General features: G+C 36.3%; 4 protein-coding genes across 4 annotated transcripts; 1 reads left to right on the forward strand and 3 right to left on the reverse strand.

Annotated features, from left to right (window-relative positions):
* Positions 1-683: 683 nt before the first annotated feature.
* On the reverse strand, positions 684-22,738 carry LOC6576350. Its single transcript, XM_002002305.4, has 23 exons — positions 22,484-22,738; positions 18,099-18,233; positions 17,835-18,005; positions 17,554-17,770; positions 16,733-16,898; positions 16,416-16,659; positions 16,198-16,347; positions 14,478-14,620; positions 14,292-14,415; positions 14,111-14,227; positions 13,832-14,039; positions 13,514-13,770; positions 13,307-13,444; positions 13,005-13,251; positions 10,109-10,148; positions 9,079-9,255; positions 8,065-8,470; positions 7,394-8,005; positions 5,865-6,122; positions 4,196-4,585; positions 2,085-2,965; positions 1,813-2,020; positions 684-1,738 (listed from the first exon to the last, which is right to left on the reverse strand). Exons 1-23 carry the CDS (start codon positions 22,733-22,735, stop codon positions 1,376-1,378), a joined length of 5,904 nt encoding a protein of 1,967 aa, XP_002002341.3. The 5' UTR covers positions 22,736-22,738; the 3' UTR covers positions 684-1,375.
* LOC6576348 (anamorsin homolog) lies at positions 5,346-7,307 on the forward strand. Its single transcript, XM_002002303.4, has 3 exons — positions 5,346-5,574; positions 5,636-6,132; positions 7,090-7,307. The coding sequence occupies exons 1-3, from the start codon at positions 5,439-5,441 to the stop codon at positions 7,201-7,203; spliced, it is 747 nt and encodes a 248-aa protein (XP_002002339.1). The 5' UTR covers positions 5,346-5,438; the 3' UTR covers positions 7,204-7,307.
* LOC6576349 (protein yellow) lies at positions 7,222-9,420 on the reverse strand. The gene is made up of 3 exons (XM_002002304.4): positions 9,079-9,420; positions 8,065-8,470; positions 7,222-8,005 (listed from the first exon to the last, which is right to left on the reverse strand). The coding sequence occupies exons 1-3, from the start codon at positions 9,291-9,293 to the stop codon at positions 7,328-7,330; spliced, it is 1,299 nt and encodes a 432-aa protein (XP_002002340.1). The 5' UTR covers positions 9,294-9,420; the 3' UTR covers positions 7,222-7,327.
* LOC26528206 (sodium/potassium-transporting ATPase subunit beta-1) lies at positions 14,652-16,188 on the reverse strand. Its single transcript, XM_015165135.3, has one exon. The coding sequence runs from the start codon at positions 16,122-16,124 to the stop codon at positions 14,733-14,735; it is 1,392 nt and encodes a 463-aa protein (XP_015020621.1). The 5' UTR covers positions 16,125-16,188; the 3' UTR covers positions 14,652-14,732.
* Positions 22,739-27,281: the final 4,543 nt, after the last annotated feature.

Below are 27,281 nucleotides of genomic sequence, written 5' to 3' on the forward strand. Positions count from 1 at the left end.
TTTGGCAATCCAAAACGGAAGCGCGATAATTAATGCAAAACGACGATTGTTAATTTGTAAATCTGTAAAACAACAATAACAGGTAGTCGGGCAAATAATGCATAAATATTAAGCAAAGATAGTTAAAAACTAGAAAGAAAAAAAAACTAAAACAAAAACAACACAAACCAAAAAGGTTCTCAGCTTATTGTCAACGCCTTTTGGGGCTGTGTGAATATTCTGTTCCTGAAACTTTCAACGCTAACAATGCGGCCTCATATATACATATATATATATGCACACAAACAGATATAAAGATATACATATACATATATATATATGTATATATAAAGCATATATATGTATATATTTCTTGACTTTGCGTTTTTCGTAATGGCCGCTAAAAATTCAAATCGACCAACCAACTGTAATTAAAGTTGAAGAGGCAGCCCACCGTGGGAAGTGCTGCACTTGTTTTGTTTAAGTCGCACACAAAGAAATGTTCACACGACATGGCAACATTTTCCCAAGCCGATTTAAATCGACTATTCGCCTAACCAAGTGTAGAGGGCGGACCTTCCAGGGGGTAAAGTCTTCTAACTCTTTTGCTCTTTCATCATTTTCGGCTTCTGCTAGATAGAGCAGATGAAATGTGTTTAAACATTGCAAATTTTGAACTAATTTTTCAACTGCCATTGTTGATGTTTGTTCGTTTGTTTTTTATATTTATTTAAATTTAGGGTTTCTCTTAGGCTTACAACTTTCATATTTTCAGTTATCTTACAAAATTATATGCTTTGTATATAAATCTATACATATATATTTCTGGTCTAGAGCTGGGCTTATGTTGAGCTTAGCTTAAGTGAATTAAGCGTGAACAATTCTTAAGTGTTTGCGATATCTAGATCTATTATAAACTAAAATGTCGCAAACATTCGGGCACAGCGCATAGGCCCAGCACATACATCTTCTATATATATACTATTTATATATATGTATATTATATAAATGTATATTTAACTAGAGTTACAATTCATCATGTCAGTGAGCTCTTTCGAGTTATGTTATGTACAGTTATGTTTTCGGTATTGTTTTTCAGTATTTCATTTCCTTTAGCATTTACACATACATCTATTGGTACCGGCTAGCACTACAAAAAAATATGTAAATATTGGTCAACTTGAAATAGATTTTCATTCGGTTTGTTCGTTTTGCATTCAGGACAATCAATCGCTTTCTCAGAAAGAATGAAAAAAATAAGCAATACAAATAAATGATAGAGAGATGTGTTGGGTGTTGCTTAAGAACTAGGTAGAAATGTGTGCTAGAAGAGCTTTAAATAACTTGGCATAAATAAATGTAGATGGAATTGCAAATAATAGAAATACTGCCGCACTCAAGACAAGCCGCTCCCATGGCTGTTCCACTGCACCGCCGAGATCGAGGGCAGTGTTTGATGCGTTTGCTGCTGCATGCTCTGCTGTAAGCTGGAGCCGCTGGCTGGTGAATTGCTGCTATTGTTGCTGTTATTGTTATTGTTGTTATTATTATTGCTGTTGCTATTATTATTATTATTGTTATTATTGTTGCTGATGCCTGTGATGTTATTGTTATTGTGACGCGTACGCATAACATCCTCAGCCTGATTACAATGCGAACGCGGCCCCGGCTCCGGCGTATAGGTGAACGTCAGGCCAGTGGCATAAATGATGCCATCATTGCGCACCAGCGATATGGGCACCTGTGTCGGCTGTCGCACCTGTCGAAATATATGTATATATATCGTTTATAGTATATAGAATAGTTTAGGATTTGTATGCCCTTTGCACTCACCCAAAGCCATTCGCCACGAAACTGTGAGATTTCGGGCACCACACAGAGCAACGTTTCTGTGCAGCGATACATGGTCTCCGCCTCGACATCTCCGAACCAGACCTGCAAATGCGGCGTGAAATTGTCGCCACTCAGCTCCAGCATAGCCACATCGCCGCCGCCATTTAAATTCAGTGAATTAACGATTGGCACTGGCGTAACCGGAGATCTAAGCCGATATTGCAAATGAATTACAAAAACTCATCAATCATATGCAATGTGGAAACACTTACGCCACTGGACCCATGCCCTCGTAGAATTGATATTCAGCTTTGTCGGTGGATATGATTGTCCAGCAGGCGCCATCGTTGATCATCTCTTTGTTGGGCTCCTTGGGGCACGGCGTGGCCTGAAACTGTATGATCTTCTCCTGGGACAGGCATAGATACATTCGATCCGTATCCTTCATATAGAAGGCGCACTTATGCAGCTGCGATACCGGATCATCGGCCTCCAGCAGCGCCATCTGTTTGTCCACCTTGCGTATGATTAGACGAGGCAGCGCCATGCCCGTGACAGAGCAGACCAGTTTGACTGTCGCACCATAGTGGATATAGCCGTCGCGCACTTGAAACTCCTCCGACTCGGACTCATTGTCGTCGAGCAGATGTATCGTGAAGGCGCCCCATTGCGTCGACGAGGCATGAAAGTGTCCATTCTCCACATGCAGATAGCGCGTGGAGACAGTTTGGGAGCGCAGGCGATTGAAGAGGGCGACATTGGTGCCGCTGGCTATGCACAGATCGGCATTTTTCAATGATTGCTTCTTTTTGGACGGCTTCGAGATGACCTTGATGCGCTTCGAATTGAACACACCAATGTCGTGGCCATTGCCATAGAACATTTTCACCGATAACATGAAGTGTTTGCGCTTATCCGAATCGGATATGAACAGCGTCTTGGCCGCACAATACTGTTTGCCATTGAGATCCAGCTGCTGCATATCCTGATCGCTGCTGCCAATGCCAATGAACGCGCATAGCTGCGCCCCCTGCTCGCCCTCGCCCTGCTGCAGCATCTCCTGGTAGCGTCGCTGCCAGCCACTGCCAAACAGATAAATGCACGGTGGGGGGCAAAAGAAGCGCTTCTCATTGCCATAGGATTTTTGTGCGACCTGTGCGAAAAGCAAAAATTGGATTAAATCAATTAATTACATTAGGTACAATGTAAAAATTATAATTATCATTATAATAATCAGCGCTTCGATTATCGACAGAGACAAATCGTAACAAATTGTAACCGCAGCAATGCAGCTGTTAAATTTGTCGTATAATTAATTTCAATTATTTTATTGTGGCCGCCGTTTGCTTAATTTGGATGCAGTCAACTGTGAAGGATGCGATGCCTGGACGGCGGACGCTGACGCTGACGATGTCGACGCCGACGCCGCTTGAAGATAGCCGCGCTAAACCGCAAAAAAATGCCCAGACTGGAGCACTAATTCGCTGTGGAATGGCAAGTGGAGCTCACGGTAAATATATATGGATATGTATAAATATGTGTACATATGTACATATATTTTATATAAAGCTGCCCTATATCTGTTGTCTAATCTGTGCATGACTAAATTAAAATATATAAAAAATATACACATATCTAAAAAAAAAAAAAAATTCAATTATTACTGTTAATATATTTATAAAATTTATAATTACTAACAATGCTAATTTCTAATCTAATTAAAATTGACTATTAGATTATTATATCTATCACTTTTACTTTTTACTTTTTAGGATTCATTTTAGATAAGAATTATCTGATTTAAATTTTAAGTTAGATTATTGTTGTTTTCCTTATTCAACTGCTATAATTTAGTTTATTATTTTTAAGTTCATGAATAGTATGTTACCTTTTAATTCTAGTATTATTAAAAAAAAAAAAAAAAAATTTTAACTGATTTAGTTTATTTTTATCGGATTTATTTTTTCTTTAATTATAAGCAGTTAATATTGGCTACTTAAAACATTAATACATATTATCTATTTTATTGATTTTATTGATTGATTGAAATTTATAATTTGTAATGATTATTGTCAAATAAAAATTTTGCGCATTGAAAATAATTTAATTGAATTTAATTTTTTTAATAATTTTTTTTTATTTATTTTTTTTTTTTTATATATATATTTTAAGTGAAAATGAATAATTTATTAAAAAAATAGATATAAATAAAAAGTCTACTTGTTCACATTAATCAAGTGTCATATTCATATTTTCATTTCATTCATCAAAGCTATCAAAGCGCAACTGTTCTTACTGTTTACACTCGTGACGTCACACACGCATGCTTATCCTCTCGCGAAAGGCAACCTATTAAAGTTACTAATATATGTTTTGAACCCACCTTGGCATGCAATATGACGATGACCATGTCGTTGCGCTCGCGCATATATTTCTCCATGGCATCGCGCGTCAGCTTCTTTTCCTCAATGTGCGACCGGTATGGACCTGGCACAGCAACCGGCAGCATGGATAGCTGCATCTGTTGTTGTTGTTGCTGCTGTTGTTGCTGTTGTTGCTGCTGCTGCTGCTGTTGTTGATGATGCACTTGTAGCTGCTGTTGCGGCGGCGGCGCACTGCCCAGTCCAAAGTGCGGCATATCCTGGCTGTGGCTGTGCAGCTGACTATGGTCCACGGAGTTGCTATTGCTGCCGGCTGCTGGTACGGCTGCGTTCTCGTAGACAATGGCGGGCGGTGCGGCGGCAACGGCGTTTAAATTAAATTGGCTGTAGCTCTTCATTTAAACACATGCTGATTAAATAGTCAATTTATTTGTATTTCTTTTCGATTATTTTGTAGTTTTTGTTTTAATTCTTATTTTGGCAACTTGTTTAACACTTTGGCACTACTTGCACTTGCACTTGTACTTTGTTTGTGTTCCTGTTTTTATTTTTTCTTGTCCAGGTTGTTGTATCCTGGCACACAGCACACGCAGCAAGCAGCAGCTGTCGCTTCTCACGGTTTCGCTTTCGATGTTGTTGTTGCGGTTTGTTATTTTTTTTTTTGCTTTTGTACTTTAGAATGCCCGCCTGGCCATAATTAACATGTGTTAAGTTAAGAGCGCGACTACGACTATGACTGAAGCTTGTTGCGGCTGGCGGCTGTTTAAACGTGCAACTAAACTCAGGTAACTGATTTATAATAAATAAAAACGAAACCAAACCCCACTAGCAGCAGCTACCAAACAAACTAGGGTTGTTGTTATCGTATCGATATGTTTATCGATGCATATATCGATAGCTGAATACAGCATAAGCGATGGTTTGCAGAATGATCTATCGCCGACCGCAGTTTGTGACGTCAATTTAATTTGACATAATAAATGAATATCGCAGTTATGTCAAAAGGTATTTAAGAATATTAAATATTAATTTAATTTTATTCTACACTAATTTTAATGTTATCTGTGCTCCTTCAAAACTTCCTTTTTTGATTTAAGATGGGTTCGTTTCGTTGTGACTGACAAAATACTTTTTCGAACGAGTTGGCAGTATTAAATCTGTCAGCAGGGCAGTTGGCAGTCTGAGTTCGTTGTGTGCGCTTAAAAATTGTATTTGTATAAAAAGTCAAGAACCAACTACATAACAATGGAACAATTTAAAGGCCTACAAAAATCACTTTACATATGGACGGATAGCGGAGAGTTGGACAAACGCGTACAGGCACTGAAAGAGGCCACCGGCGGCGAGGTGGCTGTTGAGAACGTGCATCGCCTGTCGTTTTGTAAGTGTTAACAATGTTGGGTGTGAGTCAGCATGTTTATAGCCAATTGCATGCATTTTAGCCTCCTACGCCAATTCGAGTTTCGATCTGATTGTAATTGAATGCGCCCAATTGACCGACAATTACGTAAAACTACTGCACATGCTCAAACCGAGCGGCAAACTGCACTTGTTCGCTTACATCGGACCCGCTGCCAATTTGTTGCAGGAAATCAAACTATCAGGCTTCATCAATTGCAGCGAGGATGCTGCGGCCAACACTCTGACAGCCGAGAAACCTGGCTATGAGACCGGCTCATCGGCTCGCCTATCGTTCGCCAAGAAATCACCCAGCATGAATGTGTGGAAGATAAGCGGCGATGATGAGGAGCTAATCGATGAGGAAGAACTGCTCGATGAGGAGGACAAACAAAAGCCAGATCCAGCTGGATTGCGTGTTTGCAGCACCACAGGCAAACGCAAAGCATGCAAGAATTGTTCCTGCGGCTTGGCCGAAGAGCTGGAGGATGAGAAGAAAACAAAAGCAGCAACCGAGAATGCAAAGTCCAGCTGTGGAAATGTACGTACAGTATTTATGTTTGTGTTTATGTCTCCAGTAAAGCAAGCCCTATCAGTGTAGTGGCTCTAGAAAATTATAACTTTTTTGAAATTGGAAACCTAGACAGGCTCATTGTGATTAGGTTACGATACGAGTTGGATTTGCTTTAAGAAATACATTAGTTTTTCGCTCCATTAGACTGTTTGTCTTATGGTCTCATTTTCACGATTATATAACTAAAAGGTGTTCTATTTGCTTCTAATGCTTCCTATATTATTGTGCAAAATAGTTTCTAGAAAGTCGTGACAGGAGAGAAATTGGCGCTTATTTTTGCTTTTGTATATTGTTACTGCTTTCATGCTCTGATCTTTAATCTTTTCATCTTTTGTGTTTGTAATTGAATTGCTATTTGTACGCTATAGCAGAGTAGCTAGAAGCTTTGTTAGTTATTGCATAAATTCTTTGTTTATATTTGGTATTATTTAAATTCTATGCAATTAATTTTAACAATGGATCAGCTTATTATAATTAATTATAATGAGAAAAGTGATCTATGCACAATGTTAGGTAATTAACTAGATGCTAAATAGAGCGGAACGTGCACAGCGCTTCGTATTCGTTTTGATGATTTCTCTATGAAGTCGAAAGCCAAATCGATCAAAGCGAATTTAAAATTAACTTGATTTAGTTTATATTTAAGTTGATCCGAGCTAGGACTATATAGCAAATCAAGCAGCTGTCATTCAATAAACTTATTTCTTTTATCTATTTTTATATCGAAGCTTTTATCAGATTCCTCAGATAACATTGGTTATTTATTATTGTATTTATTATTTTACTTTGTGAACTTAATATCCGTTAAGTCTTTAGCAAATACACTATTTAATAATGTTTTGGTACATATTTCATATGCATATATTATTTATATGTCCGTAAGCAAAATCTAATTTCTAGTTTTTTTTTTTCGTTTTTTTGCAGTGTTATCTGGGCGATGCGTTTAGATGCTCCACTTGCCCCTATCTGGGCATGCCAGCCTTTAAGCCGGGCGAGAAGGTGCAGCTGGCTGATAATTTGCTGAAATCTGATATTTAGAACTTAGGGCACAGTGCATTCAGATAGACTTGAACACTTTATTAAGTGAAATTTTATATTTAAAAAATACATTTCAAAAAGAAATATAGAAGAATATTTATATAGATTATATTATATATTAATATTAGAGTTCACATGGTGTACCCTTGATAAGATCAGCCGTCTTGCCCGTCATTATACGATAATTGACTTCATTGTGATCCAACTCTTTGTACAGATAGGTGGGCATGCGATCGGATAGCACCCAGAGGTTGCCAGTGTTGTCCACCTTCAGGTCGTTGGGAAAGACCAAAGTATGCGAATCGGACTCGATTAGTCCCTGCGTGTCGGTCGTATATGGACGCTTCACATTCCAGCAGGCGATGGCATCTTTGTTCACCTGCGTGTAGAAGAGTACGCCCGTCTCCTTATCATACGATTCGGCTGTCGATTGTCCGTTCATGCCGCGATCACCGATCAGCTTGAAATCATAATACGAATCGCCGCCATTCACATGACTTTCGTTTTGGAGCACACGATTGGAGACCTTGAACTCCTTGGTGCTAGCCAGGGCATGGAAATACACGTCCTTGGTATGATCCGGATTCAAGGGCCCAATGGCCATGCCGAAGACGCCATCGGTCCATTGGAAGTTGACGCCGGCCACATTGAAATCGCCCTGCAGCGGATCAAAGTGGAAGTAATTGTGCTTCACTCGATACGATTTGTCATCCCTGAGCGAATAGACAATAACGCCGTATGCGCCCAAATCTGGAACATAGGCATACGCATCCTCGCACTGCTCACGGTCCACGTCCACAATCTAGAACAAAGAATATCAAAGTTATTATTTAAGTAAAGGTCTAGCCTGAGTTGGCTTACAATATTGGCAAAGAATGTGTCCTCCTTGCTCTGATCGGCGGGTATGGCAAAGCGACGCAGCAGCTGATCTGTCTTCAGATCGAATACCAATATCGAGCTGGGTGTAATTTGCTTGGGATTGCCCAAGATATCGGCCAGGCCAGTGTCCAGCACCCAGAGGCGATCGCAGACATCAACGCTTATGCGGAAAGTGGAAATGATTGTTGCATTGTTCTGCAATTGAACGCCAACATCCTGCGCCTTTTCCGCATCCAAACGTCCGCCAGATGGCGTCTTCTGCTCTTGTGGCTGCACATCGATGGGCAACTTATTGGCCTCCCAGCTGGGATAGGGACGTAGCTTTGGTGATTTCTCGGTTGTCGAGAGATCAATGTAGTTTAAGGTGGCTGCAACACCGGCCTTCCATCTGCGCGACAGAGCAAGGAAGAGAAAAAGAGAAAGAGACAGAGAGATATTATGAATCAGTTAAATTAAAATTCAATTTGCTAACGAATTTCTAGTTGTTTGTTTAATTTAATTTAGTTTTTTTTTATAACTTCCTTTTTGCTAAAATTAACTATGTTGTTATTATAATTATATTTTTATTTTTATAGAAGTCATTTTTCATAGCATATACTAATGAATTCTTTGTTTTGATAGATGTAGGTAAATCACCGAGCTATGATGACGTCACACCAAGTTTGATGAGCAATTTCACATAGACAAATATCAAAATATATATACCCAGGCAGTATATATGTTACCAATTCGTTTCAAACATTTAGCTTAGGCATAAATCAAGTTATTGTCATATTTGCATAACAGTAATCTAAAATGCAAATAGCTGTAAACTAAAAAAGAGCTAAAGACAAAAACAACAGCAAAAAAAGTAACCGGTTTTTGAGTCAATCTCAATTGGTTTTTCGCAATCCCCCGCTTTCAAAATAAAAAATATATACACATATAAAAAAAAGTACACAGTGTGCTTAATAGCCGCAAATTTTTTTTGGTTATATTTTTTGTTTGGTCACCTACCTTGGCACAGTGACAAAGATTTTGTTTTCCCAGCGCTCCACGCCAAGTGGCAAATTGTTCTCTGCAATGTAGTGGCCGCTCTGCTTGGCCTCCGCCTCGGCCTCGGCGTTGGGCCAATCGAAGGTCAGCTGCTTCCACGAGAACCGTTCCTCCAGCTTGGCATTAACGCCCAGCCAGCTGATAAAGCACAGAGCCAGCAGCCTAAGTGTAAACATGACTTGCCTTTTTTTTTCTTAGCTTTTAGGTTTCGAAAATATTCGATTTGGACTTGAGAATCTTTATCTTAAAATCGCTGAACCACCGTAACGTTTGAGCTGAGCGCGCTTACTGTATTGCTTGAGCGCTGTTCCGAGCTTAATATGCTGAGCGAAAACTGAAAAAGCTTTCGCAAAGCTCTCGCACACACGACATAAATATCTTGCAAGCTTGACGACAGCTGCCGTTGCCGTTGCCGTTGCCTGTCGGACTCTTCAGTGGGTGGGCCAACCAAATTAGCATTGGCGGAAGGGAATAAAGGTATGGTAAAAATAAATGTAATGGAGCGATAAAAGCAAAAATAAGAGTGAAATATCTGTAAGCCAACTGCACTGATTTGTAATGCAACTGGTTGTTAATTCATATCGGGTCAGAAGCTACCGGGCATCGGCTGTTATCGAACTGAATACAATTTTAAACTAGTTTACAGTCGAAACAAGTTCTCAGAGAATTGTGACAATCCAGCTGAACATCTGGAAAACTACGGATAAAAGTAAACGAATAAGCGATTGCGTTGCCTCGCAGCATCAGAGCTAGCCTAGCTATTTCAAACTAAAGAGCCAGGGAAAATTATAAAAAATATAAATTTTTAATTTTAGCTGAAACAAAGCTAACTTTATCTGCAGCTTTAACTTGAATGGTATTCGCTTCCTCCCCGCCTCTTGAATTATTAAATTCAGCGTATTTAAATTATTAAAAAAAAAAAAAAAAAAACATTATAATATTTCTTCAAACACGATAAGTTATTAATAAATAAAGCAAATAATTATCATACCTGTTGGCACGACCGCTGATTGCATAACTTAATAAATTAACTGAAAGGATTAATGCACGTTCAAAGTAAATATAAATTGTATATAAATTCTGTTTAAAATCAAATATTTTTGTTAATATTTTCATAAAAAGAAAAAAGATTTTGATAGATCATCCAATTTGTCAGTCAATGGAAATATTTTTTTCATTCTGTTTTTTGTTTGTTTATTCAGTAAAATTCTCATATTCCGTTAATAAGACTTTAAATTAATTCGTTAATGTTACTTTCATAAGAACATACCGAGTTTTCTTTGCTTCATATTGCTACAATTGTAATTTTCTTTATCTTATTTTTTTTTTTATTTTCTTTAATTTATTTGAAATTTTGGATTATTTTTGTTTTTCTTTTTTTTTTTACAACGATTAGCTTTGCTAAAGTTAGTTATTAACTTTTTTATCTGTGTGTTTTTGAGACGGAAAAGCAAAGAACTGAACATGAAATTTTTAACATTTGAGATTTTTTTGTTGAGTAAAACTTGCATTTGTCGCTTAGTTTTCTGGTTGTGGTTTTTGTTTCGCTTAATACGCTATATACAATATACATATTTTATTTTACGACTACCCTAACACCATTCCCTATATGTATGTAAATGAATTATAATCAATTAAACTACAAATTCCAACGATCCTTAACAATTAAATGTCCTTATTTAATAAAATTTTTTTTTTTTTGACTATCGACGATGTCATTTTTGCAAGGTGAAAATTACTCTTACTCATGGTAAATCATGAATGTTTGCATTAGTATATATTTACTATATGTGTATGTGTGTGTATAGTGTTATTTCATTAACGGCTTAGATTTTAAAGTCTTTCATTTCGTAGGAATTTGATGTTGTCTATGTGATGGCTTTTTTTTTTTTTTAATTTTTTATAGCACTTCTTGTGATGGATTAGAGTGATTGCATTTAAAAAAGGTTCCATTTAATTTTATTTTTATATGTATATATAATATATTTCTATTTTTTGAGAATTTTCTTCAATAGTTTTCAGTTTTCGTTTGCTTTACGATTTTATATAATGTCAATTCCTATTTTAATAACGACGCACTCATATATTTTCCAATTTATTTGCTTTCTGTATATGCATACATATATATATGTATATATTTATATTTATATACACATATAGTCATATATGTATATACTTTGTATAAATGCAATTTTAGAACTTACAGTATGTTCGAAAATTTTCCTTTTTGCTTTTTAGATTGCCCCAATCATAATTTCTCTATGTAAATAAAACTAAATACAATTGAAAATGTTGCTTGAGCACATAAACCCGCCCCCAGACATATATTTATCTATATAAATATATGCTGATACTACACTAGATTAGACTATATTTTTAATGATCTAAGATTTGCTATGCTCTTTTTACTTTTGTGCTACTTACGACTCAGACAGAAAATTTAAGCTATTTTAAAAACATTTTACTTCGCGTGCAATAATAATTAACAGTACAAGAATTCTTTTGGACAGGCCCCCAAAATAAAGGAAACAACGAAAAATATTTATACACACACGTACACACACCAGCTCTATACAATAAATACTAACACTAACTTACGACTACGAGTTTCATAGGCCAAAACTTTGTGATAGTATTTGGGTACTGGAGTCTATAGGAGTCCAGGACTGTAAGTCCTTCACACAAACATAAAATAATGAAATATGGGAAAAGGCCGCCTTGGGAAAATCCAATGCATGTTCTATGTATGTATATGTGTGTGTGCATGGGTGTATGTGTGCATGTGGACGTGTGTGTTTGTAGCTCTAGGAGACAGTGCACTGAGCAAAAAAGGTTCATGGGGTAAATTACTCGTTATACAAGAAACATATGTACTAACACAACAATTTGTTTTCATTTAAAAATTACATTAACTTTAACATGATTTCGCTTAGAATTATTTTGCATTTGTTTTGTTTTATTTTTCTTTCTAGTTAAATGACTTGACTATGTTTGTGGTTTGTGTTCAACTTTAAAGCCTAACAATTTTGCTTAGTTCACATTCTAATGTCGTTAATTAATTAATTGTTGTAATTTAGAAGTATATTTCGATTTAAGTACTTGCTAAACACGTTTAAGGTACAATACATATTTCAATTATTCTACAAAATTGCTGCTACCAATTCTCTGAATATATATTTATGTATACATATATATATTTAGCTCAGCTTAAAGTTGATACAAAGTTCATTAAGTTACATACACATATATTAAGTTATCATTTAGCTTCCTCAATTTTTCATTTGTATAATTCACCTATCACGCAAAGGAAATTGACAAGTTTTTTCATGTACGGTGCTCATGAGTATCTGTAAGAGAGAAAGAGATTTATTAATTATAAATATATGCTCATTACATTTTTAATGGACACTTTAAATAATAACGATTGCGATAGCGAGCGATGTTACACAACGATATATCGATAGCTTCTAAAGCGAGAGCTTTTAACAGTGCACAGTGAGTGGCAAAGAGACGATCACTGGTGTTTCACACGATTGTGTCTTTTAACAGTGGGCGCTTTAGCAGTGTCATGTTAGCTTGCCGCTCTGTTAAGCAACAAGCACCGTTATTTGTTAAAAAGTGTGAGTTTCAGTTTTTCGCAAAAAATAATAGTAAATCTGCAATAAATTTCCAACATTTAAATGCACCAATTGGTAGTTGGGTGAGTTTGTGCTTAATACAAATAAATGGAAATAACCTGTCAATTCCAATTGCTAAATATTCAATCGATTTTCTCAATGCCCGCAAAAATGGCCAAAATTTCTAATGTAGAAAGTAATGAAAACATATGTATTTAAAGCCACTACTGCTACAGATGCAGCTAGTTAGATTTTTAATTGTTCACTCACCTTGTGTGATTGCGAGTGTGGCTGCGGGCGTGGGATGCGCTGAGGCAGCTGTGCTGATGATGTTTGTAGCCAGTGGCTGGATTGCCAGCGAGGTTGTTGCTGTGCCGCCATTGCCGTTACCGTTACCGTTACCATTGGCACCGCCAGCTCCGATTCCGGGACCAGATGCCCCATTCAGTTCTGTGCCCTTCGTATTCACGTCCCGCTCGACAAGCCGTTGCCGTAATACTCGTATCTTTTCCTCTTTCTGAATATAGAAATAGTATGGGAATTATTATTTCTAAAAATTGCTGTATTTTTACCTGTGTTATCAATCGTTGTAGTTCCTCGTTTTCGGTTACTAGTTTTTGATAGCGTTCCTCATCCTCTTTGGATATGGCCGAGTCTGGATTATACTTGGATTCGGCTTTATCTTTTGGATGTCGTATGACCTCAATGACCTGAAAATTAATATATACATGCAATAAAGCGTGAATTTCTAATTATTCTACATGCTTATCCCGCAATACCTTTGGCACAAATATCAGCAGCATGCTTAGGAAACAACAGAATATCACAGCTAGTGCAACAAAGGCGAATGATGCGTCCTGCTGCGATGCAATGACCATGCCAACTGGCGCTGTAATCAGGCAGAGCACGACCACATTATAGATGCTCATGCCCACATAGCGTGAGTCATTTATCTGTTTCACTTTGATCGAACGTGTCTCATAGGCCAAGAACAGACCAAATACCAATATAAGACCCTTAACGCCATAAACAAGTCCTGCAAAAAGTAAGTGGACGATTAATTAAAACGAATTTGAAATAGATATTCAAGTACTTACCTAACCACATAGAATTGCGTTCACTTTCGCAATGCTCAAGCTCTGGACGTATTTTAATATCATCAGTTGTAGATACTGGATCTTCGAGTGGGAATGTTTCAAGTATACGCTGCAGCGGATCAAAGATCTGCCAACACAATAATATTACTAAATCTATTGATAAGAGCCCCGAAACCATGGTGTATAGCTTCCAAGGTTCCACTTTTTTCTGAAGAACAGAAGAATATAATATATGTAAATAATCAGATTTATTAGAATTTGGTTTTTGAATAGCGTTACCTTTGGGTCAGTTTTTGCTTTTGTTGTAAATCGATGCACACGCCAGACTTTGCTGAACATAGCACCGTATGCTAATGTAAAACCGGTGGATAATAGCCAAGCACGAGCTTGACAGATCTGAACAAAGGTATAGAAAATTAGTCTATATATATAAGGGTATATCTATTTCATAGAACACTACCTTAGGATATTCATCCGGACTGACAAAGCGTCCGTCCATGCCCAGTAATATGACTGATATAAGGCAGATGATAACGCCAAATAGCATGATCGTATTGCAAACTGGATGCGAGGATTGTATTACTCTGTAAAGTTGGCAGATATAATACATACTGTAGAATAACACACCTTACACCCATATAAATACCTTCTATGCTTATTCCATATATTAAAGATGATCAGAGCAAAGGCCACAAAGATGCCGCAACAGGAGATGGTGCACATGCAAACAAATAGCGGCAATGAGACCGTTCTTAGGACATGGGTAACAATTGTGCGATCCTGAGGCACCTATAAAAGTCGGAAAGTAAGAAGTTTATACTAAAGTGTGGAGAAAGCAAAGTTGGTCTCAGAATATATTTGGATTTTCATATAATATTTAACATATATCTCATTTTTGTTTTTATAGCCCTTCATGATAATGAATATTTTTGACATTTCCCCGGGTTCTGGGTAGCACAAAAAACGTTACTTGCCCCAAACCGGGCTGATTATTCTTTATATTATTTGCCCAGATTTTGCAAGTAAACTGATGTTTTACATTCAATTTCAAGTTGTTCAATTTGATTGCTATCAAACGATTCATACTAAGTTTGCTAATGTATTCGAGGTCCCTGCCTGTCGTTTTGATACCCTTAAATCTCTTCACACACACATATCTCGCATCAAATGCCGGTCTCGGATGGAATTTAAGTTGCGTGATCGGTTCGGAATCACATGTTAACCAAATATAATTTATTCGCTTCTGCGTCTCGGTTGCATTCCAAACAAAATACATAAGCTTTTCATAATCTTTCGACACAATAGCGGCTGGACTTATGTCTTCTGGCGTCTTATAGGGCTGTGCTGTGAAGCGAAGTAAACGATTCATTTTTATGAATACGCACGGACTTAAGCTGTTGTAGCCAAAATGATACTCCTTCTGGCAAGGTCCAAATCGTCGGATTGCCCCTTGCGAACGACCATGCCTATCCAGAAACTCTTGCAACTGCTGGCGCTTGCGAATTACACTTGTGTAATTCGATAAATCATATTCGATGAGACGATAAGTTTGTTTCGCTCCGATCGGTGCAAAGCTCAAATATGGCTGTCTTATTTTGAGCTCTGGCGCAATCATATTATAATTAAGCACAAATCGACGGAAAATCACGCGGTCGACGTAAATAACGAAAAACATAAAGACCAATACGTAAATCAACGAATAGATCCAAGATTTTGGTCTACGCGAAAAGCACAAATTACGCTTGCCGTCATAAAAGAGCTTTCGTGACAAGTGCTTGGTGTGTGGAAAATGATATTCACAATTGGGATATAGTTTTCGGGGGCTTCCATCAATTTCGTATGATTTGTGTTCCGGCGGCAAACGCACTATACCTCGGTGTTGCAAGCTGTGTTCGCTATCCCCATCGATTGTCCTCGAGACCGTGGAACCGGTAAACATAGAAGGTATTATCGATAAATTTATGTTGGTATCGCTATTACTGCTACTTTCCGTTATTCGATTGTATAAAAATGTCGGTCTTGACGCATCAGAATAACGAGACGACTTGACAGAAGATATCCGAATGCCAATATTTTGAGGTCTCGGATGGGCGATGGGCATAGTTAAAGTATCTGATATTGTTTTGTGTGGGAGTCTTTGAGAGGTTTCATCATCAGATTCTCTAATCGTAGGGCCTATTTTAACGTTAAGTTCTTCAACCGTTTCATCTTCATATTCTTCTTTACCTTTATCTTGATTTTGATCTTTATCTTTGTCTTTATCTTTATCTATGTCTTTTTCTTCGTTATCCATTTCTCAAGTCTCTTGTTTTATGTTTGTTTGTGTTCTAGTTTTAGTTTATTGAATCATAGCCTATTTAGTTTACCTTGCCGCCTATCCATTGCTCCGTATTTAGCCAAGTTAGATTGTCCAGCTGTGTATCGTAATAGCCTAACTTCTCGTATTTTCCATTCACCATCTGCTCGATTTGTGTGAGCGCAATTCGATCGCCCTGAGAGCTGAATGCCACCACGCCCTAACGAAAATCATATAATATTTAGATTTTTATATAGATATTTTAAATTATATATTTAAATAGCTTACAGAAACGCCCAAGAACTGTGTTGAATTCATTGCCGAATATATATCGTCGGCGATTTCCTTGTCTGTATACGTAAAATCTCGCAACGATTTCTTTCTGGTTGTTAAGCGTTCCATTGTCTTGTTGAAGGCCAATGCCACACTCCAGACAGCATCATAGGCCAGCGGTGCCTCCTGATAGCCCTCCGGATAGCGATCGTGATTTATGTCGTAGCCTTCCTCGATTAGCGCATGATTCAGTCGATGTCTAGTTGATATTGAAAAAATGATTAAGAATGTAGTTTGATTTTTATTATTATTAATATTTGAATAGAATTTACCGAAACTCTTCAGCGGTCATGCCCGATATTGTTGTCTGATTGTTTTGATTCCACATTAAAGCCTCGGTTGTCAGATGTCCCTCGGCAGCAATGCGCATTTGCTCCACTGTGCACGTGATGCCCTCATTCTCCAGATTTGCCTCATACCAGTTGTCCTCATACCAGCCTAGATTGAAAATATACTTATTTATTAATTATATATTGAATTGCCTATTCACATGTAGCTGTCAAACTTTACTGGCACTTTGACGTGTTCTAATTAATTATAAATGTTGTTTTTGGATTTATTAACGGAATTACTCGATTATTGGTTTATCGCTATTATACATATGACATTACCTCAATTTGGGTGTCAAGTTTTCAAAAATTTTGCGATAAAATTTGACAAGAGCTTATATATTGGCATGTACTATTGTAATCAATTATATCAATACATATATTATGTTGATGGGAGAATGTTAAGGGCAAGAATTATGACATATTATATATGTATAAAGCTGGAAAGGAGATTTACTTTATTCTGCTCTTAGAAGAGAGAGTAAAAACTCTTTAAAAAGACAAGCTAACTTGATATTAGGTATATATAATTAATTGCGTGTACTCTCAAGTAAATAAGAAGGCTTTCATAGATAACAAAACAGTTATGGAAGCCATTCTCCAATTGTCAAGTAAATCTGAACTGGAATGTAATTGAAAGAAGCTCTCTTACATATGATAAAATGCACGTTGCACGTTTTGAGATTATCCAGTGACATTCACTTTAAATCGTCTATGAATGAAGTGTGAATGCTCATGCTCTCTGGAGTGTATGCTCAGCTTACCTATAAAGAACCAGACATGAGCACGCCCGTAGAGCTGCTGCTTGTACATCTCGCAGAGAACACGTCTTGCTGCCACCACATAGAAGAGGCCCACAATGATGCGGGCATCCTGGCGTCTTAAATTGCGTACGGCGTCTGTTGGATCGGATAGAAATGATTGTCTAGTTACGATTTCGACGCCAGCTTCCATGCAGCGATTCTCAAGATCCTCCACGGTCTAGAAAAGTCAATCAATATCTATATTATTCATCGTTAAATATATGTATATGGGTTTTACTTACCGATATGAATACCTCTTCGGCTTGCTGTAGAATGGCAACGCGTGACCAGCCGAATTTTTTCATCAGTTTGATGCGCGTTGGATTGTGCACCGTGGCCGAGGGATGGGTGCGAAACAGTGTTGGAAAACGTTTGCGATCGGATAAAGCAGGACTTGAAGCGCCATAACAGAGCTAAAGTGCAAGCAGATGTATGTATGTATATATATATATATATATACTACACTACAGTACAGTTTTTATATATGCTATATTCAATTGGCTTACCACAATTAGATTCCACATTTTGGCCGCCTCCGCAACGGTGGTGCAGACAGTGCTGCAGCCCGCCAAGAGCATCAGCTTTTGCGGCTTATTATATAATAGATTGTACATCACACTGGCGCCCAAACCCGGTTCGCACTGCACAAATAAGATAGACAGAACAAGTGAGATAGAGAGGGCGAAAGCAAGGAAGAAAGGGAGAGTGAGAGTGAGCGAGTCAATTACACATGTCTACAAATGGCATTTGGCAAAGGGCATGACCCAGTTTGTCAGCTGCCAACAAACGAGTCAGGCTTCAATGCAAGTTTACATAATGCACGAAATCAAATAAATAAATTTAAAAGTGAAGAATATTCGATGCAGTCTATTGAATATACCTCAAGCCCAGCTGGCGGGCAGGCTCTATGCTAAATTAAATAAAATTGATTGATGTTTCCTTTTTCTATTTCTTTTTCGTCTGTATCTCTTTTTTAACTTAGTTAAATATTTAAAAGCTGCAGAGCTGTGGGAAAATGTCACTTCATAGCTTCACTTGAAGTAATTTTGTAATTCTATCCTTTATTTTTATTTTTTTTAATATGACTGACTTTTCATTTTGAATTTATGAGAATTCGCATTTATTATTTATTTGTTACACACGTAACAGCAATAATTTATTCTGCAAAGAAAATTTACGTACTTCATATGTTTAAATAATTTATTTTAATTTTATTTTTGGTCTTTTGTTGCTGTATATTTGAATATATCAAAGTAAAATATCATGAATAATAGAGAGAAATTATTATCAACGAAAAATATTGTATGAACATAATGATTAAAAGATTAGTTTATTTTATGTTATGTATATATAAATAAAACGACTATTTTCCTTTAAAAATGATTTATAAATAATTTGATAAAACTACTTCTAAAAGCGAGTTAACATACAATATTTACATTAAATAATGATCTATAAAGCTAACAATCAATTTATTTATTTGTGTGAGTATTTTTGTTTAAAGGTAAACATAGATTCGTCTAATTTTATAATTAGCATGTTTGTTAGCTTCTATATATTAATTCGTTAATTTACATTTCAGAATGAGAAATTTAATCCAAGAGCCCTTTATGCGTATACGTGATATTTATGTTGAGCATTCGTTCAGATGAGATATATAAATATTCAAATGTAAAAGTAAAAAGTACGTATAAAAAAAATTTTACGCTTGATGACGTCCCTGGGTCTCTATAAATACCATAGCCCACAAATAATGGCTAACTGTTTTATTCTTGCAAAATCAACGGAAATAATCTTAATCAATCACTCTCGCTCTGAGCAGGAGCCTTGGGTTCCTTCTTTTATCTTCTGTTGAGCGCTTTGAGTTGAGCTATTCGTGTGGCGCTCATTTTGACGAACATCATTTAGAGAGCGATACGATTGATGATCGCTTAATGAGATTCAGTGAGGTATTCACATTCACTGCACAAACGGAACGGGATGAGCTTTCACGCGCGCTACACGCCTATGTATTGGTATGTACCAATACATTCACATTTTTCTTCCTTGAGCTCGGAGAAAACCCAGAAGGTCCGATTACGTGCAAACACGTTGAACAGTTGAAGCAATCGATTGTTCTCTAAACTTTTCTCAGAGAAACAGTCAACAGTTACTTCCGAGGGAATTTCTATTTATGCTAATAGGGATATTTAAATTTTCACAAATTTACGGCTCGTCCCTTTTCGTGATATTCAATCATCAACTCTTTTATTTCGATAATTTGTTGCTGCTCATATTTGGAGTTGAAGCGTGTTTATTTATCTATTCATTAGATAAAATGAATAATTGATGTATTTGGTTGAATAGCCAACTGTTAGAGGTGCTCATAAAGCATGCATACATTTGCATTTGTTGCACGATGACGACGCTGATGATGAAATGATAATGATGATTCATTAAATTCATGCTTTTAATGAATGCTTTTGTTTAACTTGACTTTGCGTGTAAACAACCTTTGTAATTGGTTTGGCTTCGTGTCCAGTCGCATTGTGTTGCCTGCCTTTCCCTTTCTTATTCTCTTTTTTTTTTTTTTTTTTTTTTTATTATTATCCTGTACGTGGCATACCGAGAGCATTTACCAGAGTATATGTTATGTACATATATATATGTGTATGTATATGTGCATATAAATCCGTAGGGCTCACCGCATTATGAGCGCACTTGTTTAATCATTTCGGTGTGTGAGCGCGCGCGTTCCTCGGGACAATTCACACATCAAAGTAGGTCAAGCAAAAGGCAAAGGCAAAGGCATTGCGTGCGACCTTTGCTTGCTTGTCGCCTACGGATGCTAAAGATGATCATCATAATGATGCTGATGATGATAATAATGCTGCTACTGCTGGTAGTGGTGGTGGTGCTACTGCTGCTGCTGTTGGTGGTGATGGCACGTAGATAGCGCAGAGATGCGAACTAATTATGCAGCATTTAACGGAAGCTGTTTGCCAAAGCTGCTGTGACACACAGTCACAGAGTGAGCAAATATATTCATATATATGTATGTATATGTATATATATATATATATATATATATATAGTAAAAGCCCTTTCAGTTGCAATGCCCAGCGAAGCGAAACCAAACTGAACTCAATTCAAGCAGCACTTAACATACTCCCATCTACAAATACATATATATGTATAAAGATATATGCATATATAGTATACATTATATAGTGTATATATAGTCAGGTTTGTCTGCCAGCCTTGAATAAAAATAAAAATAAAAATAAACTCAAACTGAAACTGAAATGATGAGACGAGCGCGCCAAAGTGACCTCATTCAAAACTCAAAACAAGTTTTCGGTAAGCTTTCGCTCACTTAAAACTAATGAGCTACGCCTATAAATAGGCATCCCATGTAGTACAGCCAACAGTGACTGTAACTGTAAATGTAACTGTAACTGCTACTACTATATATATATATATATAGCTAAACATCTGTAACTGTACAAAACTGTGTGTGTCCTTCCATTTCACTTTTACTTTCTCTGCCTCCATTCATAAGCATAAATGCTCGCATTGATAACTTTTCGTGCTAGCCTGCGCGACAACAACCAGCCATTAATTATGACACATGACAGTTATGCGAGTAAATATATTTAACTATATACACACACACAGACTCGAGTATTTTTTTCTGTGTTCTGCAAATCATATTCGCCAATAGTTATTATGGGAATTGAAAAAAAAAAACACACACACAAAATTAAAAAGATAAATTTTTTTTGTAAAAAATACGTTGGTAAAATATTTAATTTCTTATGTATTAAAATAGAAGCCGTATGAACATTAAAATAATTATGCAAATGGTGGAAATTTGATAAATTCATTAAAAAGAATTTTTTATATAAAAACTAATTTATATGCTATTTATTTCTTAAATTAAAGGAAGAAATTGATTATAATAATAATATAAGAATAATTGAAATTTATAAATTAATATGAATGCTTAAGAATATTAAGGTAAATTTTCATCTTGTTTATGAATTAAAGAGAATTTTTTGTTATTATATAAATAAATAAATAAATAAAATGTTTATGTTTTATTTTAAAGCTATTCATTTTAAGCATAAGCATACTAAGCATTAATAACAATTATTTATAATTTATAATAAATAAGTTTTTTAACACACTTTAAAAAACAAAAATGGTATACATATGTTCAAAGAATTTTTCGATGCAGTAAACAATTTTTAAATGTTCCCTTTTTGCTATATTTTACAGTAAAAGTTAAACCACATATACTATAAGTTAAGATATATTTAATTACATTGAATATATGCTAATTCTAGACCAAAACAACCCTCGGAGCTAAACAAAACATAAATGATTTGGAGAGCTTCAACAGCTGCAGAAAGCTACAGTCAGAATACTAAGTCGTACGTATGCATATATCAAATAGATTTGATTAGATGGCCCAAATCGTAGTGCATATTGAATGAATGACAATAAAAGTTGTACGAAATTGCGTTGAAATTGATTTGAAGAACACTTACGTCAAATACCCTTTATGCGCAATATAACAAAAGCATAATAAAACGCTACACTCGGTGTGTGCGTGGCCCCTAGAGAAATATGCTAATGAATGCCACTGCTATCCGCAGCCCCCCCTGGACAAGCGTAGCAGCTCAACCCCTGGCAACGACAATGCGAGGCAAAACGGTCGCAAAAACAAAACGCAAAAACGAAACAAAATAAGTGAGACCCAAGGGGTCGAAACTAGACGCAGCTATACATACCAGGGTATTGGTTGCCAACTTATCATAGTAAATAGCATACATATATATGTATATATATATATATATATATGTGTTTGTATGCGTGTGTATGTGTGGGTATTTGTGTTTGAACTCACCTCGCTGTCATTGCTGTGCAGGATGAGCTTGAAGCCGGGCAGAAGATTTGGCTCCTTGTTGACATCATCCAATGCCAGTCTTGCGGCCGGCATGCACGCCTGCCCACCCTGCCATCCTCCTTTGCCGGCAATTGGAAATATGCCGCCAATATGCAGCTCATCCGGCCTGCCCGCCTCGCTGCCCTTCAGCTGCGGCGTTCCGATCAAACAAAGCAAAAATATCCAAAACGTAACAGCACCATCACTTGTCATATCCTGCAAAAGTCAAACAACGAATTCGTTCAATGTCCACAATCTGATTACAAATCACAAATTCACAAATACAAAGTCAAACACAATGGACAATGGAACGCGAAAAATACCTCAAATGCGCAAAACTGAGCAAATGGGCAAACTCGCTAACGGAAAATGTCGAAATATAGAAATGTGGAAATGTTGAAATATAGAAATGTGGAAATGGGAAACCGAAACGTGCCTCAAGCGACATTTTATGTGTCCAGCACTTTTGTTTTGTTTTTGGTTCTTTTTTCTCGTTTTTTTTTTTTTTTTTTTTTTTTTTTATGACTCGCCTCGGCTATGTTTACAGCTAACGCAAGCAATTTCTCGTTTTTGGCACACATACACCCGCACACGCACTCACACACCCTGATTCTAAGGTGTGGGCATCTCAGATTTTTCGACTATTTCATATTTTTCGTTTTGCGCTTAACAGATTCCTTGTCAATTTTAGGGGTGCGCATCACGCGTCCCGGTCAGAGTTTGAGAGTGTTATTTCAATTTGTTTTTTTTTTTGTGTTGTTAAAGGTATTTTATATATATTAGATAGTGATATTAGATATCACTTATACATGGGTAGAGGATTTTTTAGTTGTTGCCAATGATATACAGTAGATTATTGATAATTCGAAATGACACAGATATTAAAATCATCGAGAATTATTGAGAACGAATTTCTTTCAGGGGGATCGAATTTTTCTCGATTTATCGCGATTTTCTATTTAGCGGGGTACAAATATTGCTCATGTATGTTTTTGTATTTTACTTATTTTTCTTTATATTTATATGTGTTTACTACTACAATTTATTATAATTTTATTTTACAACTTTTATATCATATTATATTCTATTTTATTTAACTTTAAAGACACGCTATATGCGCTTTAAGTAGGACTATTATACACAGCTCTGGTATGCAAATCATTGTTATTCACCAATGTTAGTTTGTTGACCTCCCTTTAATCATTTGAATTTAATTATACAATCGATTGCTCTTATATTATTTAAGACAGCTCATTTATTTCAGTACACAGGCAATGCTACATAAGGGCTAAATTCGGATAGTAAACGTTACCTATTATAAACGAAAAGTACAGGAGAAAGTAATTTGTATATGTATGTAATTTCCGTGTAAGTGAAGGCCTAGAGGTAAGGCACAGGCAAATACATAATATAATATCATATAATATTTATGTATTTACATATGTAACAATTATTGTGTATATAATTATAGTTAACTGTAATCAATAGAATGAGAGTTTTTTTTTTTTTTTTGAATATAATAATATAATAACTTAAACAACTTTATACAACTTCAAATTACTGTATCTACTTAATTGACTCTTAATCATTCGCGTATATGTCTTGCCCTATAAATGTATTTCTTTATTCATGTTGCCATCCTGTGTATTGCCATAAGATTGTGTAATCAGAATGCCAAACCGCTCGACACAGCTCAGCATGCAATTTCACAAAAATAAATTTAATTGTTGTTTTTGCAGCTAAATTTAATGCAATCAGATTGCTACGTTTCAGTTCCAATGGCTATAACTATTTTTGCGCTCGCTTTTAGCGAAATGCTTTAACACGCCTGTCAACAGTACTCAGGGCTATAATTTAGCAAACTTATATATAGATAGCTGGCAAATGACAGCTGTGACAATCGTTGATTACTTTTGGAGTGCATGACCTTGTGTGTATCAGATTTCAATTGGCTTTTAACAAACTTTTCATACTTTAACCCTATGTTTACTTTGCAGACTGAATTCTTTCATAAGTTGATTGAAACTTTTTTTTCTTTTTGAGCCAATGGGGTGTAAGGGAATTGTTGAGAATATAATAAGAAATGTAAGAAAGTTTTTACTCTCATTAATTATATAAGTTCTTACTCAGCAATATAATAGAACAGTTGCGAATATGTGTATTATATATCCAATTAAAAAGAGAATGTGACTAAATTTATAAACATTTTTAAAATGTATTATAGGAATAGTGGATTGATAGAGACTACATATTAAATAAATGACAGTATAGTAGAGAATCATATACAATACAATTAAGTATATTCCTTGCTATATCTCCATTAGTCCATTCTAAAAAATTCATTCACATTCTCATTTGACTTTTCTTTTATCATCTATATATTATATTATAGCGTATGTATATCCATCATATAAATATAATCTTTGCTCATATATTTATAATATATTTATCCACATACATAGTTATATATTCCCTTCCATTATATTTTAGTCCATTCAGTATTTGCATTAAAATTCGATAAGACGAAATTGATATACTGTGTTCTCTTATTTTTTTCTTTTCTTGGTTTTTGTTTTTTTTTTGCTTGTTTTCAGGTTGCTTGTCTGCTTGTCATGTCGTTCTATTTTATCTTAAGGTCAACCGTTAGCTAAGACCAATTTCATTTTATCCTTAAATAGTTCTGATTTGATTGCCAGTTTTCTATTTTAGTGTTGATTTGGAAGCTTTTAAGCTTTAGTTCAACTGACGTTTGTGGCAACAAATAAATAAATAATTAGATTCTATTTCTTATATACGTATTTGTTTTTGTCTCCTTTTTTCGTGTATCTTCATCTCTATCTCTGTCCCTCTCTCTCTCTCTCTGTCTAACTCTTCACTTCTCTCTTTTACTCTCGTTCAGCAAGGTCATTTTGTTTGACGTTTCGTTTTATAGCTTTAACCTCCCTCCACCCCCAGGCACTCACACACATACACACGCACACACAAACACATACCGCAATCGTCTTGTTATAAACTTCAGCAAGCGATTGCTTATGAAAAAATAAAGAAAGGAAAAAAAAGAAAATGTTTTTCCACAGCCTCATGAGGCGGCGGCTGTCGAATCAGTTGCGTAGCGACACGCTCATTGCGCGCTTGTGTGCGTCTGTGTGTGTGTGTGTGTGTGCGAGGTAGATACAGATAGGCACATAAAGAGACACACACACACAGACACATATACAGAAAGACCCTTCCAAAAGGCACGCACGTGTAGCAGGCAATACAGTAAAAGCCCAATAATTGAAACATTTAATGATGCCAATTGGCCTTAAGTTCCATTGCACATAAATAATTAAATATACTTCAAAATTCAACTCTACTTATATTGATATTGTGCCGAACTAAAACTGAGCTAAATTAAGCCTTTTTAAAATATTAAAAACATTTAGGTAAAAGTAAAATATATTGAAATTTCAATATTTTTAAGATAGCTACAAAGAAACCAAAGTGTTTGCCCAATAGACCTTTCTAGAAATATGTCCATGTAATGAATTCTGTAGTTTACCATGTATATACAGTATTAATAATTTTATAAAATATGTAAATAAAATAAATCGCAAGTAACTTGTCAACAAGTATTTATATTTACTAAGTCTTACTATATTAATAGACTAATATTTAGTATAATTCGTAAACCAACAATATGTTTATATACATACTTATGTCTATATAGATATTTATATTTCATAAAACTGTCACATCTATGGCTATTTACTGTACAGGTGGCATTGCTCTTTTTGGCACATAAAATAACTAATTACGAAATTGCCAACATAATTTTAATGAAAATTGCAATTTCATATAATGTGTATTAAAGTGTGACATGTGCGTGTGCTTTACTGTACAGGTGACATTGCGTGCGTGCGCTTGGCTGAGTGGCATAGTGCTCCAAGGTAGATGACATTATTCTGCAATGGCCGCCCTCCAATCTGTGGGCAAAATGATTTGCGAAGCGCGCGCCCCCAAATGTAGGCAATATTTTTTTAATGCGCGCACCGCACACAGCATGCGACGCGTGTGCCCTGATAGGTAGGCAACATTATTTTGCGCGGCGATTATCGGCAAAACTGCGCTGGCTGACTGAGTGAGGCGTTAATCAGCAAAAGCGGTAGACGCATTGCTTTGACACCTTTATAAGTGAGTTGTTGTTGTTGTTGTTGTTGTTGTTGCTGTTGTGCCTGGTTGCTGGTGGGCAACTTCCGCTGACCTAGATTCACCACACACACACCCACACACACACACTCGCACACACGCTGAATAATTACGCGAGCATTGCGATTGTGACTGAGACCGCGTTTTTGCCACTTAAACACTTGAGTGCACGAAGCACACGACTGTTGTCCGTCCCCGCTTTAGCTGCCACACCTGCTTACACACCTGATCCCCTTGCACACACACACAGACGCTCTCGGTCTCACTCTCTCTCTCTCTCTCTCTCTCTCACCCCCTCTCTCTCACTCTTTTGCATGCCCTAAAACGTCTCGCTTCACATCAGTTCACACTTAACTTGATTCAATTTCACTTACTTTTGCGTATGCCGTTCAAATATGTGATGCGATTTTCTGGCTGTTGTTGATGGGTTTTGTTGTTATTGCTATTGTTGTCGTTGTTGTTGCTGTTGATAGTATTGTGCTGCTGCTGCCTCTGCTGCTGCTGTTGCTGTTGATGGCTTGGCCCGGCTCTTCAATTGTTTCATAAGACACACAAGAACTCTGCTTTTCTG

Source organism: Drosophila mojavensis, unplaced genomic scaffold (assembly GCF_018153725.1).
Source record: "Drosophila mojavensis isolate 15081-1352.22 unplaced genomic scaffold, ASM1815372v1 contig_36, whole genome shotgun sequence".
Taxonomy (NCBI): Eukaryota; Metazoa; Arthropoda; class Insecta; order Diptera; family Drosophilidae; genus Drosophila; species Drosophila mojavensis.